The 17,517-nt window shown below is 40.7% G+C and overlaps 1 protein-coding gene across 8 annotated transcripts in view; it reads left to right on the top strand.

The window, feature by feature from the left end:
• The window catches only part of xrcc4 (X-ray repair complementing defective repair in Chinese hamster cells 4), a 69,421-nt gene that overhangs the window by 26,768 nt on the left and 25,136 nt on the right, over window positions 1–17,517 (top strand). For all 8 annotated transcript variants that reach the window (XR_002841971.2, XR_002841974.2, XR_002841969.2 and 5 more), the window contains exons 4-6: window positions 12,361–12,527; window positions 12,790–12,939; window positions 15,986–16,131. Coding sequence is in view for 5 of the 8 variants with exons in the window: in XM_023843481.2 (XP_023699249.1) it covers window positions 12,361–12,527; window positions 12,790–12,939; window positions 15,986–16,131 (463 nt within the window). In the remaining 3 variants the exon portion in view is untranslated. The remainder of the gene's footprint in view (window positions 1–12,360; window positions 12,528–12,789; window positions 12,940–15,985; window positions 16,132–17,517) is intronic.

Here is a 17,517-nt window from a genome sequence, read left to right as displayed (position 1 = left end):
ATAAACTTTGTATGTTTGACACCGGTTTCCTCCCTGTAATAAATATGCAGTTAATCGCTTCCTCTAATGAAATAAACGAGGTGAACGGGAATGGAGTACGGCTGTTGTAGCTGTAGTGCCGCTGTCGTGAAATTGTATGTGTAATTGTATTTCTGTCAGCTGCTTTTAGATGTTTGGAACCATAAATAGAGTTGCTGAGCCCATGTAACATTGTAGCCAACAGAGCACAAGCGATGCTGACGGTATCCCAAGTGTATTCTCATGGGAAGTATTTAGTTTGAGATCTTATGACATACAGTGTAGACTTGTTACTTAAGGCTTCTAATTTGATTGAATAATTAATGGCAGAAGTACTTTTGATGCTGATGCAAAAGCCTCTGAACTCTCTTTAGGCAAATCTAAGCCCCATAAATTGGACTCTGAACATGTTATTTTCCTGGAGCAAATGTAATGGGTGCAGTTTGGCACATGGAATGGTGGGAATGATTTCCGGGTGCATTAAGCTGCTGTGTGATTGCGTCTGTACCAAGGGTGATGCAAAAGTCAGCTGTTAGCATCAGAGGTACTGACAGGAGTGTTATGTGGCTTCCTGTAGCTTTCCGCAGAACCACATTTGCATTGAGGGACTTGTCGTTAGAATTTCAGCCATGGGAAGAGATGGGCATGTATCAGATGTATGTTTAAAATATTATAGGACATTCTGCCATCTACTTATAGAATCTGCATTTTATTTTTCCAACTGATATAACAGCTATTAAGAATGAACAGAAATGTGTAGCCTACATTGTTGGTTTATATATGCAGTGATATAAAAATCTTACTCTCAGAAAACTGACAGCTGTCGCTCCATTAACAAGCTTCCACTTTTTCATAGGCTGAGTATAACTGTCAACTCTTACACATTACAACTCTGCAAAGACTTTTGCATGGAGAATAAAATAATTGCAATTTCCTTGCCTGCAATCTCCACCCTCTTTCAGGCACGGACTGACGCTTATGTCCCTGACAACCAGCTATCCTTTCTCCCTCCATCTGTGACAAATTTCAACTGATGTGATGTTTTCCTGAGGCAGTCTGCCTGGATTCAATCATTTTGGATGCACACTGTCTTGAGCATCTCAGAATCTCTCAGAGAACAGAGTGTTTGCACGTTCACTTGTTTGTTTGTCTTGAAAGCCTTTTGGTTCTTGGTAAAAGATGATATTTGAAATCGTTTACATTTAACTATACTCACTCAGCCTTGTTCCAAGAGAAATTCTGAATGATGTATTGTATTTGGTGTCTATACATTACTTGTACTCACTTCAGAATGCTGCATTTTAAATAATCAACTGCTGTGCCCCTTCTTGCCCCAGAATAAGCAAACCATTTAGTGGGTTTTGTCTTATAAACCTCCAAGCCAGCAGATTAATTGTTTCAGGCCAACCAGATGCAGCAGGACCCGTTCAAATGCTTTGTCAGAGGCACACAACTAAGACTGTGGCCTGAGACCGATTTGCTTCATCTGGATCAGATCTGTGCCGAATCTTATAAAGGCAGCGTGTGGTGCCGTGGGAATGACCCCAGATGCGATTGTTTGCGTGGTGATAGGATTGTTAATGTTTTCTTTTTTTAAAGAGGCAGAGTAGAGGAATATTAGAAGGCTGCAGGAAGAACGTCCTCTCAGTCGTGTGGGGGTAATAGCTAACGTCAATGCGATGTGATGTAGACTCCTGCGCCTCCTTTGTAGATGAAAAGCTAACATCACGTTTCTTTGCTTGAGGTTAACCACGCAGCACCCACAGACCCAGCTTGGATGATATGCCAAGTGCTAGATGCTAACATGTGCTGGGTTTGGTTCCTGGCTAAACTTCAGAACCTGTAGCTTTTGTTCACCACTGGTCAATAAAAGTCGTGTTCTTTAGCTGTCAAGATATTTTTTAATTTTGAAGATACTTTGAAAATGGTAAGCTAGTGATGTGTTGCAAATCCAGTGGCCTGAAGAGTGATGTCACCAGAGTGATGTCACCAGAGTGATGTCACCAGAGTGATGTCACCAGAGTGATGTCACCATTGAACCTTTGAGCAAGACCCTTAAACCCTATATGCTTCAGGGGTGCTGGATGCTGGTTGACTCTGCACTGTGTCTTATAAAGAGTAAGATTGGGTAGGTGAGAAGAAAATTCCCCTATTTCCCCTCCACTGTTTTAATATAAATGAAGAAAAAACAGATCATTTGAATGTTACAAAAAACTTATATTTCATTGAATGGCATTAAAACTGAGAACTTTGTAAAGGAGCTAGGGCTGCTTTGCTGGTGACCTGCTATCCATGCCATTCCATCATGATCATGTCCGTCCTTCATGCTTCAGCAAGATGATGACCCAAAAAACACCTCAAAGTTGAGAGGAGGAGAGTGACGGCAAAGCTACCACCAGGCAGCCTGCATCCCTGGGTAATTGCTGCAGATGAGCTTGGGAAGTGTGTTGTGGGAAGTGTGTTGTGTGGTCTCTTGCTGAAAGCTGTTGACCGAATAGCTGTTGTTTGCGAAGCTGTTATCAAGGCAAATGGTGGCTATTTTGGGGAATTCTAAATTTAGCGACAATTTTCTTTAGCGCTGCTTTGTTACGACTGCTTATATTTTGTTTTGTGCATCTTAAAGAGTTTTTAATTGTCAAATATTGGAAAATATCAAAATATTGATACAAACGTGAAAAAACAGGTTACAATGTGAGAATCAGTTAAGCAATTTTCTTGATTGGCTAAGACTTTACAGTACTGTCATATAAAGCAAGGAGTAAGTATCTGATTTATTATTATTATTATTATTATTATTATTATTATTATTATTATTACAATGCTTTCAAAGCAGTAGCTGAAGAAAATTTGCTCAAAGAAAAACTGTGTTATGTTCTCAAAGCAACAATTATTACTGAATGGAAAGCATTTCAGATAACATCTGTTCTAAACTAAAAGTTTTGCTTAGACTATTTCAGAAAGAATGTTGGAGTGAACGCATGTCAGATCCGCAGTTTTATAGTGCAGTAATCAAGAGTTTCCATCCTTTATAGATTTGAGTATATTATAATTAGTGTAGCTATTTGGAATTTCTTTTGGAAACTAGCTAAACATACCTTTGCACATAGATATAACTGGCCCTATGAGTCAGACCCAAACTAAGCTGAAGGCCTTGTAATATCACCTGGGGCAGAATGCCTGAGAATCGCACACAAAGGAGTTAGGATCAAGGAACAGAGGCATGACGTCTCTGCAGCGGAAACCAGGAGATGCCACCTGAAGGATGGATTGAGTCAGTGAATTTGTTCTTGAAGTCTCTGGTCAGGTCATTGCTGTCATGACAAATGTGGAAGTGAAAGTTTGAGTACTCAAAGTGGCAGCCTCTTCAGCAGGAGTAGCTGGATCCGGTCCTTCAATGGCTATAGTCTTGTACGTTTGGAGTCTCCTTACAGCTGGCGATTGATATATACTTGAAAGCACCAAGTTGGGTGACTTATTGTCCAAGTAATGACTTTAGTAATACCTTGAGATTTTAAGAAAATCAGCCTATCGAATGACCTGAGGCAACTGGAATAATCTACTTAACCACTATTACATGCAACTCCAATTGAAAACCAAAATCCCTGATTAGCTGTATGACTAGAGAGTGAGCTCAACAGTCTTAAGGTGTGAACTCCCTGGGTAATGACTTGATTTGGACTGGACAGGTTAATGTGTGAGAGAGCCAGCTGATTCTAAGCTGCAGCATGCTCAAGCATATGGTGATGGTAGTGGTGGTTGTGTTGGGGGGGGGGGGGAGATTTGGTTTGTGTGTGTTGGGGGGGGGGGGGACACTGTACATGATCTGTACGGTTCCCATTAGCTCCTATTGAACACAGTGCGGGACCCACAGGGTGTGCAGTGATTAGAAGGGTTTTCAGGCCATAAGAGACGCAGTGGCCCTATTCCTTTGTCTCCCCTGTTTCTGCCCTGCTGTACAGCTATGCATCTCTTTGTTCTGTGTTTTTGGCTTCAGCCTCTCTCCAGAGTGCGCTCTGTTTTAATATACTCTACTGCTTTAAGTAATAGAGACAGGCCGAAATAAACAGTTCTGCTTTCTGTAATCATTTGCTTGCTGGAGTCCTCTTTTTATTGACATTTAAGGTTTTTGAGGAAGGGGGGAGGAAACTTTAGTTATCTCTCATCTGTGAAGATTAGAGCCGACAGGAGTCAAAAATGTTTAATTTTATTTATCTAAATTTGTAATGTGTACCATCTCCTGACCTGCAGCAGTAGCGGATGTGATGAGTCAATGTTTGTTTAACATATACCTGCAGCAACATATATATGGTACGATAGTCTGCATGACCTGGAGTAGCACTATGTAGGTTGTTTTTTCATGGTTTGAAGAGGTGTTGAAATATAGTACGGCTTCCATAAATGATTGCATTTACCCGTTTCTGCGATACACAATGGCACAAACCTCTTTATGACATTCTACATTTTGCCAGAGTCCTGCTGGACTACATAAACAGTGCCTCATAATATAAATAGGCACTCCTCAGTGATTTCTAAACACAGTGATTTTCTAAAACTATAGTCGGTTTATGGCACTTGCTGGTGATTAGCGTTTGGGTTAAACAGATGCTGAGTAACTAACAAATTCTGCTATTAATTTGCAAATGGAACCGTTACCAGTCATACAGCTGTGTGTTTTAAAGGTGTAGTACATTTTAGTTTGAATCCTGATACCTTTTAGCATTTTTTAAGCCTAATTTTTAAGCGGGGCCTCATATTTTTTTAATGAATTATATTCGTTACTGTTTACAGTAGATTTTTATCGAGAAAAGCACACTGATCAGCTGGTTACCCTCTGGTGTTTATAGTCTTATGGGGCACTATAGATGGGGTATAGACACAGAGGTAATGGCAAGAATGGTTAACCTTTCAATTGGTGCTTAACTGTGTGTGTGTGTGTGTGTGTGTGTGTGTTGCGGGGGCTGTCCTTCCATCTGTCTTCAGCCCTCTTCTCCTGGCTTCTCCTGATGATGATACATGTGGTTCAGCCATTTCTATACCAACATGAAATGTTCACAGTAAGAATGGAAATAAAACAAACAGCCGCTGAAAAGCAGTGGCATCCACGGAAGATTGGTTCCTGGACCCCCCACAGATACCAAAATGAACAGATTCTCAAGTCCCCATAGTATCTGCAGTTCTGCATGTCCCTGTGCACACCCTTCCATACACTGTCATTATTAGATTACTTGTGATAACTAATACAATGTAAATGCTATGTAAATACCTGCTATGCTGTATTGTAGAGGGAATAATGACGGGGGGAAAAAGTCGAATTGTGTTTAGTACCGACGCAAACATCATAGAGAATATGATTATAAAAGGAGAAAATCACTTAATTCAGGGTAGCGCTCAGCACAGTGCTTTTTTTTTTTTTTTTAACTTTCTGGAGTTTTTTTTTTTTGTTTTTTTTCTTTGGTTAGTTGAATCTGCGGATGCGGAACCCACAGATACGGACGGCTAGCTGTAATCTCATTTCAGAATTGTAATTAGTTTGGCCTAAGGGATAATTAATTGCATTAAAGTGAGACACAAAGGGAAATTGCTAAAAGATAAGAGTCTCATAGAGTGCATGAGTGTTGTTCCTTTGCAGAAGCAGCTAACGATGTGCTTCAAGAAGGCGTTATACATGGCTTATATGCATGGACTTGAGAGTTCTGACAGCTACACATGCAGGGCCATGTTATGGTATAGGAGAGGGGTGCTGGTCTTTGAAAAGAGCATCATTTTGAAATAAGCAGATCTATGAATGAAGTAAGAGTTTTGGCTTGCCAGCCTGTTCAAGCCAGCATAAAATAGTTTAAAGCTGGGCTTTATAAAGCTGGGCTTTATGACGACAAGGGCTTGACCCCTCCATGACACTGCAAAGATTTAGGAGGCCACCAACTCATTACCTGCAGCTGTAACCCCAGAAAATTGTGCATGAGGATACACTTTGTGGGGACAGATGTAAAGGAAATACATTTAAGAAAATCTTCAAAAGCATGCAAAATGTTTTAAGGACGTCTCCATTGTCTTCTTTGACAGTTTTCATCAGCTTTTATTAAGAATCTAAAAGTGCCAAACCGTTTCTGCGTTACTGCTTTTCATCTGTTTTGTGGAGGAAATCGGAAGTCATTTATTGCATTACATTAAGACTCTAAGGACATTTTGCAGAAATGCAATGAAAATCCTTTGTTTGTCAGTCAGTCTATACTAGTAAATCAATATCTGGCCTCTCTCATGCTATAAAACGAATGAATTGTTTAATGTAAACATACATTTAGTGTATTGTAGAAAGTGTTTTGGCATGTTAATTGCTTGGTTTTTGTTTTGTACTTTTTTAAATATAGTATAGTGTAAAAAAAAAAAAAAAAAGTAGATTAGCATGGGTCCAGATTATTTACCTTAAGTGATAATGTTGTCTGTATATCATTGTTTTAAATGTGTTTTTTTTCATTACATCTCATTTTTACTTTATTGTGTTCTTGTCTTTACGATGTCTAATCGCTTCCAGATCATGCTGCTCATTGGAAAATCCTGCAGTGGAGCACAGTTGCCCTTTTCCTTCATTCTTTTCCCTTAACATTATTTATTTATTTATTTATTATGATTCCACATCAGCCCCACCATAGTTTGCCTGAGCTGGCACAGAAATGCACATTCAGGCTTCGTGAGAGCTCCAATAATATATTTTGCAGTGTTGTAACTAACATGAAAACTGAATCTCCCAGTATCTAAATTATCACCTATGAAAAATAACATATCTATTTTAGTCAAGTCTTTGGGAAGGAAATGGATTTCAGTTTCAGTACAAATTCATCAGATCATGCCTGTGATGCGTATTTTTGCGTTAATTAAGGCAGCATTGACTCTAGCTATATAACTGTGAGAGACACTCAGCAATAGAAGGTCATATGATATGCCGCATGGCACGGCCTTCCTACCAGGAAACCAAGGTACATTTTCAGGTTTCCCTGCTGTTTTATATTTCTTTTGAAGTTGAAAATTACAAGGTCTCCACAGCAGAGCCGATAATTGAAGCCAACATGCAGAAGCAAGTTCTCGGTTGTCCCTCTGACCTACTCTGCTGTGTGGGAAATCCCAGGCCGATGAATGCAGACCGTGTCTCCGTGGCAGAAACACCATGGCTTCCAAATGGCCGTCATCGGCCATTTGGACTGTCTTTGGCCGTCAAATGGCTCATCAGGAAACGTTAATCTCCTCATTTAGTTTTATAATGGCTCTGTATGTCTGTTTGTTTATTTTACTTAGATGGTTAATAATCCTACTCTGAAAATATATGCTCTAAAGAATGCTTCTCAAAAACACAACTGCTAAAAGTCATGAAATTCTAGGAGCACTTCAAGGTGAAAGAGTCATTGTCATGTAATAGTCTTAAATTATATTATAGGTAATGTATTATTTGCATGGTGAAAAGTGGAATTTCAAAATACAGTACATTATTTCTTTTCATATAAATATTGTATCCTTACATATAAATGCTGAATTGTGATGTTTTGAATTAATTTTTGCAGCCCAGCAGCAGGAAAATGAACTAAATTATGCTGCAAAAAATTGCCCATAATGTTATGCGTGATTCAAATTTTGTAGGGTATTTACAGACGAATAACGGCATTTTAGGTAATGTCCAAAGATTATTGTTGTATTACAGTGTGTATGAAATGCTGAGGAATCGATAACGTTTTTGTTGTTTCTAATAAGCAACTCCAACCCAGATTTCAACAGCAGTATGAAAACACTGTCTGTCTCCTAATGGGAGAAAGGAAAAACCGCACTCCGTATCAAAATCTCTAAATTCTATTCTTCTGTGTAGACCAAGTACTACTTATCCTGGTATTGTTCAGATTAAATTGTCAAGGATATGAAGGGCTAGGTGATGGAGCATGTGCTGTAGGAGGTCTCCAGTGTCAGAACGTGACTTCCATCCAGGGGACCCACTCATTAATGTTCTGTAAACCTTCTCCGGGGCATTTCCATATGGGGTGGGGGGGATTAGTGAACACTCAGAGGGGATCCCATTACCACTGAATGCTGCCTTGCTCTGGCTGTATCAGAGCAGGCTGAGCTCTCCCAGGATCTCCTTCCTGTGGGGCTTTGTTTTAGGGCCTTGCTCCCATATGCGCGGCTGGTGCTCTGGACTGCAGGTCTTGTAAAGGAGATCAAATTTTTACACTTTGCTTTTAAGGCAGGAGCTAAACAAAGACCCTCACATGAACGATACTGATTAGCTAATCATTTAGGTTAGCTGGGTTTGCAAATTTAGCATTAAGCGCTGTTATGTGCCCAAACTAGGATTCTGCGTTTGTCTTTGTGTCTGTGAATCTCTGCCATGTTTCCTCCCTGGGGTCTGGTTGATGCGGGAGCTGTTCATATTAATGTTTGTGAGTATGAGAGTATTCCCTGTGTTGAATTGGCATGTTCTCCATGATGTGCTTCTGCTTCACACAGTGTAATTTCCAAGATAGACTCCACACTGTAATAACGGGGACTACAAGGCAGATCGATTTTTAGTGTCATTTCTGTACTTTAATGACCCTATAAAGCATTGAGTTTTAAGTTAAAATGTAAACCCTGTTCAGTGTGCATAACAATGTACACACTTTACATAATAATTAATAATTCAGACAGCAGAGATGTGTTACTGAAGACCCTTCCGTTTAAGGAACACCTCTACTAACCTGCGCCATGTTGGTTCGCCGAATGCTCTTAGTGCTGCCCTTTGTCTGCTTATTTGAAAAGTTGTCTTATGGGATTCTTGCTTTGTTTGAAAGATGTTCTACAGCTTCTGACGGAGAATCGCTAGAAGCTGAGCCCAGCTGCACTTACGCCTTGGCGACTCCTCGACAGCCGTATGTTAATGTGCTATTTGCCTCAGTTATGTGTCGGTTTGGACAAAAGTGTCTGCTACGTAACATAAGAGCAGTGAAGGAGTTGGGGCCTGTAAGTGGTGAGAGGGCTTTCGGCTGGAGTCTGTCATCGTGTGCTGATCCCCTCTGTGGCCAAGTGTGCAGCACAATGCGAGGCCCGTATCCATCAGAAAGCAGACCTACCACATTATACTGGGAAACGTCACAGGGGCATTAGCCTGTTTCCTCGTCTCCCCCAGATCATCTGAACACATCACAGGCAAGGTGATTGATTGTGGAAATATCAGAGTCTGCTTTCCAGACCAGCTAGAAACAATGTGTCTATTGTACAGCCTTGTTAAGTTATTGTTTTACCACATAGCAACAAGCAATTTTTTTGTTATTCCACATTTTGGGCTATAGTGCAATACTATTCATGTATTTAAAGTTTGCATTAATTTAGCAAATGCTTTTCCCTATGCTTGTAGAATGTATTATTATATTAATTATCTCTAACCAGTTGATTAGTAAGCATCAAATTGCAGCTTACTCTCAGTTGGTAATATTTGCATTTTTGATAAATTTAGTACACATAAATAAATTTAAATCAGGATTTTCTTTTTGGCAAATACAAAGTGAAAAATACATTAGTAAATACAAATAATAGTAAAATAAACAGTGTTAATTTAACGTTTCTCTTCATTGGTGAATGGCCATGTGTAGAATTGCATCATGAACAGGAGTTCCAGTCAAAGTTGGCTGGATTTAATCATATCCCAGAAGTCTGGCTCAGGTTTTTAAGGGATGGCTGTCTCTCTGGGCTTGGCAGGTCTGCAGCACATCTGGGCCAGGTCTTTCTTAGAAGAGTCCCCACCTGCCACTCACAAAAACAAGCCAGCAGAACGCAGGAGGACCGACCCCCGCCTGCTAATTAAGGGCCCTGGTCCCATGGATTTGATGCTTTACGCAAGCCTCACAAAGAGATGAAATAACTGAAATAGAATTTGAAATGAAATTTTGGGGCTCCATTATATAGTACTAAACAGAGTGTAAATGGGAACCTTAATCATCCCCCAACCTGAGGACCATGCAGTGATGTGGACATATCCCTGCCTTAGCATCTGCTCTCTTCTGGCTCTGTCTTCCTGACCTGCAGGTCAACAATGTTCATGAGCTACATGAGTTGTGTTTTCACATGCAGTATGTTAGTATGTTCAGTGTGATAGCTGATAGCTTAAAATAGTGATAGTTTAAAGCAGAAAATCCCATTGTGAAATGTATTTATTACCCTGTTCATGGTTGAGAAGTCACAGTTCACACTGCTGACCGGGTGGTTGACGCGGCATATTTTCCGGCGCGTTGGTGGGAGTGTGCTCACCTGTGTGTGCGTGCACGTGTCTGTGTGCGCGCATCAGGGCGGAACTCCGCCATGCGTGATACAGAGAGCAGAGGAGGATTGTAAACGCGCGACCGTGTAGAGACAGAAATGACAAGCTGTTGTGTAAATAACATAAATAACATAAAGCTATTTAGTTTGTTTAATAAAAGGACAATTTATAGACCTATTCTATAGGAAAGGTGACCTTAAATGACTTTGGTTGTGATCTGGCGCTATAAAATAAAATTAAATTTGACCTTCAAGGGGGGGGGCGGGGAAAAAATGAAGGGAAAAAAAATTGTAATAAGTAATAATAATGGATGTGTGGCCAAATGGAGGCCCAGTCTTTAATTGCATTCAGTGGTAAAGCGCCCTTATGCATTATTGGAAATGTAGATACTCTCAGAGTTTGCTTAACTGTCTTTGGACTGCAGGAAACCGCAGTACCTGGAGAAAACCCAGCATACAGAGGACACACAATCCCCCCCCCCCCCCCCCCCATTCCACTCCACATATACACACACACACTCGGGATCAGTGCTCTGGAAAGCTTGGCCTTAATATCCATCCATTTTCGGAAGTGCTTGGAAGATAACATGTGTTTATCTCAAGGGTACTGCTGTATGAGCAATTATTCACTGCGGAAGAGCCAATGCGTTAGTAGAAACTGCATGCATAAACCAGGATGTGTTCAGGATGTAATAAAAAATTTTTTAAAGTTAACAAAACAGATAAATGAATAAACAGATGCGCTGCAGATGAACCAACATGTGGCAATTTAGAGTTTTGAGTCCAATGTTAACAATATGTTACTATGTCAAAAAATACACCTATCACTTTTGTCTCACACCTCCAGTGTTGGGGGTTTGAATCCTATCTGACGTCTCGTATTTTGTTTGGTTACTTATGGTTAAGGTTAGGGCTGGGTAGGGGTTATGGTGTTATGTTGTAATTAGAGTTTTTCCCCCATAGAAATGAATGTAGAGTCCCCTCAAAGATATAATTACAAACCTGTGTGTGTATATGGATGCGCACTATATCTGCGAGGGACTGTTGATCTGTGAAGAAGGCCATCTTCTTGGGCATAGTCTGTCCATTGGGTCTGAAGGGCTGGGAGGCACTTATGTAAGAGTGACTTTCCTAGCTCTTAGCTGATTAGAGGTCAACCATTTTGGGTTAAAGGTATGAGAGCAACCTAAGGACCAGTCGGTCACCTTGTGGCTAATACTATTGACCCATTCTTATCTCCGGGGAAGCCTTACTCACTTTTACAGTGCACAAACTGACATGATATGGTCTAAATAAAGAATGTGTATACAGGGCCGTGATGAAGTATTTGGAGATAAGAAACAGTTAAGTGTTACGATTCAGCAAAATAGAGGGAATGAGCAAGGAGGCAAATACTTTGTCGTTGCTCTGTAGCATTGGCCAATACAGATGGTTCAACTTAGGATATTTTGACTTTACAAAGGTGCGAAGGCGATGCACATTTAGTAGTCATCAGGCTTTGAATTTTGATCTTTTTCCGGGCTAGCTATATGTTGTACGTTACATTCTACTAACACCGTACGATGGTAGTATCCACGTAGCCGCGCTTCCTGAATCTGTTCGTGAGCGTAAGTTCGTGAGCGTAAGTTCGTGAGCGTAAACGACTCATACAGTATTTAATAATATATCAAACATGTTTTTAAAAGAATCCTGTTTGATTTATCATATTCATATTCGACATACCATATTTTCAGTTTAGGAACGTAACCCCATCATAAACCGAGGAGCATCTGTATATGATATGTTCTATGGGCACTAACTGTGTATTCACTTAAAGTCTGGGTGATCTGCAGCTATGATGTATAGACTTCAAGGCAGGATGTTAGTTTAGCATGTTAATGTCATTTACAAATGTGTAAGCATCATGCCTAATGTATTAGCATATTCAAATAGCAGTATGTCAAAGTTCTCAGTATGTCACTGTGATTCTGGGAAGCTGGTCCACACTGCCAGACAGGACGATTTCGTGTGTGAATATGAGAATGAAGTACAGCTTATTCTGTGTTTTTTTCCCCTTTTTTCTCCTTCAAGTTTAAGCTTGGAGTTGTGGAACTGCAGACCATTCCAGATCCCGTGGACGTAATCAAGGACCTCATCAGCCATGGTCTGGAGAGAAGCACCGAGCTTCAGGCCAGAAACAAGCAGCTGCAGGAAGAAAATCAGCGACTGAGACAGGAACAGGAGCACATCACCTCCGAGTAGGTGACTGTCCAGCCCCCTTATAGGGCAGGTGGAAGACCTCCATCACCAGTAATGACCAATGGGACTTCATCCCCACTAGTTTGTAAAAACTATGCACATAATACAGTTTCAGTGCTTTTGTTTTATTTTTAATTTTAAGAAGTGTCATTTAACTGTATGGGTGCCCAGTAGATTGTTTTGTAATTAAAAATACTCTTCAATCAGTTTTGACACTCTCCGCCATCTTGGTTCACATCACTGCCTTGTTTTATTTTGCAGGTTAGAGAGGTATGTCCAGGGCAAAGAGGTCCTGGAACGAGAGCTCTACACTCGCTTTGTCTTAGTGCTTAATGAGAAGAAGGCGAAGATCAGAAACCAAAAGGAGAACATTAAGAACTTGCAGGAGGAGCTGGAAAAGAATGCGCTGAGGTAGCACCATGTGATATATACCTGAAATATATCGGAAAAATACAGCTACATCAAGTGCAGTATATACTGATATATTGTGTGACAGGAACACCCCCCCCTCGTCTCTTTACTATGAAGTGCTCTATTCAAAACCAGTCCTTACTTTCCCAAAGCAAAACCCACCAGCTATATGTGAAGGAAAATGTATAATAATCAATACATATTAAAAAATAACTGCATGGCAGTGAGACTTCAGGATCTCAGAAGGGCATGTTCTTTTCAGTCAGGAGAGATTGATGAATGTTTTATATTTACCAGTAACTTATAACAGAAATAGTCTACAAAGAAAGTTCGAGCTGATGGTGCCCCATCTAGATGTAGATATTGTTCCCAAACAGCAACATGAACACTGCAAAGCAACACAAAAAAACACCAGTGCTGTCCAGCAGGATCTTGCAGCCATCAATAGACTGCTAATGTCCGTCTTCAGACATCAGCAGTATGGCAGCGGATGAATTGAAGTGACCCTTATGGGAAGCCTGAAGAAACGTTTGTTCTCCAAAACAACAGCGCTTCTTTTTTCTATTAAGCAAAACCCACATTTAGCTCCGTGGCAGCGGTGTGCTTGTGATGCATTGTCCACTTCACTTGTATATCACTTTGGACAAAAAGTCTTTGCTAAATTCATTAGATGTAAATGCAGAAGACCACCTGTATGCAAATTTTTAAATGAATTTTTGGCCACCACAAAAGCACTATTTTTTGAGAAAATCTATGACTGCCTACCTCCGAAAGCAGATGATTCCAGCATGGTGTGGTGATGGGTGTGTCTAGGGTGACCTACATCACACACCATTAATGAAACCAGGTATTTATACTTTATACCATGGATTCATGAGTCACACCAAAATATTTTGGGGGAAAATGTCAAACACTCAGCCTCTGACTCAAAGTTGTACCAAAAATAGGTACTATAGCATGACAATAATTTATTTCAGCAAATTTACCAAAGAATGGTTTAAGACAAAATGTCTTTGTTTTTGTAACTGTTGAATCAGAGTTTAGACTTCAGTCCAAAAGAAATGCTGGGCAAAGCTTAAAGTAAATCGTTCCCATAAATTTAGCGCATTTTAAGTTGTTCAGAATGCAGTGAAGAATGATGTGTAATTAGTAACTATGGGAAACCTTTGACTGCCATTGTGGCAGATACGCTCTGGCTCACTGAATTCAAAAGTGTTTATTTCTTCATAGAATACATTTTGTGATTGTTTCTCAAGCACGTTGAATAATGAAAAAGATTTATTTGTCATTCATAAATAGTGTTTTTGGCAATCTGAATGTCCTTACCCTGGTTAAGTATGGAATTTAGAAGTTCCATTTAAGATATTATGGGATGGAGCGACATGGTCACTCAACAATAGCACTACAATGACTTTTGGGTGTTTTCTCTGGTGAATTAGTTGTTTATAAATTGCTTATAGTGTGTGATGCAATGTACTTGCATCCCGTCCAGAGTGTCCCCTGCTTTGAAAACTCTGCTTCCAGGCTTTACCCTCTACTGGATAAGTGATTTTGATGGATGGATGTATGGATGGATGGATATTATGAGGTTATTGACAGGTTAGGTGAAGAGCTGAAAGCTGTGGGAGTACCATTCTCTGTGCTAGTTTGGTGACATCCAATCATGCATGTGCTGATCTAGTGATATTCTTAGAAATTTTGTAACTGAATGTCTGTGTAATTTTTTTTCCACTCTGTTGTTTTGTAACCTAGTTATAGGTTACTAAGTGCTGTGCTTGAATTGTATATCTGTGTTCGTGATAACTTATGTTCCTTCAGATGACATGTGACTGATGAAAGTGTGTATTGGTTAGTTATATATTAATATACAGTTGGAATATCTATCCATTTGTTAACTGCTTATTCAGTACAGGTGAGGCGGTTAATCCATCATTGGTCACATACATATGTGTGTGTAAACTCATACACTACGGACAGTTTAGCGATTTACCTAAATGCCTTTATGTGGACTGTAGGAGGAAACTGGAGTACCTGGAGGAAAACTGTGAAAAACAGGGTGTGGGGTATATACCCCAAGAATGTATCTCTCTCTCACACACACACACACCCAGAAAAGGGTTTTTCTAAGGAGGTATTCAAGCCACAGACTTGGAGATGATCAGGGTTGCTGCTTCATGCCTTGGCACCCTACCTGTATGAAGATCATAAACAGGAGTATAGAGAAGATGCACCCTTACAAGAGGCCAAAAGCCACTCTAAACGGCTTTACGTTTGTGCCAAGAGGGCAGACAGAACTCTCGCGTTCATTCTGTGATTATGTACCACAGGGTAGTGGACCTCTTACCTCATATTCTTTCAGGCCCCCACAGTAAGTCCTGAGGTTCATGGTCATTGGCACCTTTTCCAAGTCCACACAGTACATGTAGACTGTGTTGACATATTCCCACATGCCCTCACTCAACTGTGCCAAGGAGAAGTTTCAGTCCAATGTTCTGCCCCTTTGGTCCAAGCAGGATACTCTGCTTCTTCTTGGGACCGTTCGTCGGGGGTATTTTTTGGACCGTCGTTTGCCTGGCCCCTCCCCGCTGACCTGTTTAACAAGGGGGGCCCTATCAGGACTTTCAGCCCCAACATAACTCTGTGGATTGTTAAGGCACGTAAATCCCTCCCCCGGCGTCGTGATCCCAGAGGGTTTTACAGTACCTCTGTTGTCTTTTTAAAGCTACTGAAAGCAACATCAGAGCAGGAGGTAATATTTTCATGAAGTTAAGTCCAGTTGTGGTGTACGGGAGCATAGTTTTGTTGTGAAATCTGCTGACGTGAATACAGAACAGTTTAAATTTCTATAATCCCATTTATAAATAACTGTTATGGTCAGCTGCAAAAAGTGGGTATGCCATGTAAATTGTGTAACTTGTGGATTAAGCACTAGCTGAACAACTGTAGAAGTAGCAACAAGAACAGCAGCCAATAACTACTACTATTACTACTACTGCTAATAATAATAAGTAGGTCTTTTTACCTAGTATTCTGTCTGATTGGCTAGGAGGGAGGCTGATCTGGCAAAGGGCAGGGCCCCTTCTGAGACTGCAGGGAGTCCATCCAGAGTGGACGACACCTACGAGGGCAGCACAGATGAAGAGCATTCTGGGAGCACCCACTCACCTCCAGCGCCGGGGCACCCCGTGGATGGTAAGATAAGGGCCCTTTGTCTTTCCCCCAGATAATTACCCCCAGATGCTGAAATAAATACCAATAAAAAAAAAAACAAATCTATATCTGCATGTATGGGGGTACACCACAAGAGAGACAAGCGTGCATTAATCATTCCCGTATGAACCATTCTCCTATTGCTCAACAAAATTGCAAACAGCAGTCAACTGTGGGCACTCTGAAGCCATGATTCAAGCCTCTTATTCACATCTCTTTGAAAAAGCGAGAGGGTTTTGTATTCCCGTGCAAACTATTGGGATCCATAATTGAGTTTACAATTAGCATTGCAGGGGGGTTCTGGTGTGCGTCCATTGTAAGGCTTTTTAACAATGCGGAGGATGCTAAACGGTTGATTTAGGGTTGGTCTAAATTAGGTTTTTAAATTATAGGCATCCCACAATAATGGGCCATTGTGAATAACCTTGTAAATTGTGAAGGATCACTAAGGGTTAAAACTCGTACTGGGGTTGGGGTTTATAGCTGTTTGCTTAGCGGTTTGTCTTTTCTATTTGACTGATACCACAGGATATAATATTTTCCAGAACACATACTTTTCACCTATTTGGCAATATTAAAATAGTTGTTTCTATTGACACTGGTACATTGTTCATATAATTATATAGCCAAGAATCTTCTATTAATTAAAGGCAATGGAAAACATCATCTGCATATAATTTAACATAAATCAGAAGTAAATAGCTCAGAAACCAAAGCCCAGGTGAGAAGCTCGGTGAGGACCACTGGTTCTCAAACTTGATCCTGGCAGCCTACAGATCTATGCGGGGTGTCACTGTAGCCTACAGATCTATGCAGGGTGTCACTGTAGCCTACAGATCTATGCGGGGTGTCACTGTAGCCTACAGATCTATGCGGGGTGTCACTGTAGCCTACAGATCTATGCGGGGTGTCACTGTAGCCTACAGATCTATGCGGGGTGTCACTGTAGCCTACAGATCTATGCGGGGTGTCACTGTAGCCTACAGATCTATGCGGGGTGTCACTGTAGCCTACAGATCTATGCGGGGTGTCACTGTAGCCTACAGATCTATGCGGGGTGTCACTGTAGCCTACAGATCTATGCGGGGTGTCACTGTAGCCTACAGATCTATGCGGGGTGTCACTGTAGCCAAGCACACGAACAACTGACTTGTTTAGCTCTCGGTTTGGGCTGGAGATGTTAGAAGAGAAATCTCAACATGGCTAGTGTAGGCCTTCTAAGCCAAAGGTACCTGCCATTATACCTTCATTCAGTACAGGCAGTTCCCAACTTGACTTCAGTACATATGGACTTGCGCAAACAATATCTGAGACGGTTATGGTTTAAGGAAGCATTAATGCAAAAAAGCCTGTAAGAAAATGTATGCT

This window comes from Paramormyrops kingsleyae, chromosome 7 (assembly GCF_048594095.1).
Source record: "Paramormyrops kingsleyae isolate MSU_618 chromosome 7, PKINGS_0.4, whole genome shotgun sequence".
NCBI classification, from domain to species: domain Eukaryota; kingdom Metazoa; phylum Chordata; class Actinopteri; order Osteoglossiformes; family Mormyridae; genus Paramormyrops; species Paramormyrops kingsleyae.
This window is presented reverse-complemented; position numbering and strand designations above follow the sequence as displayed.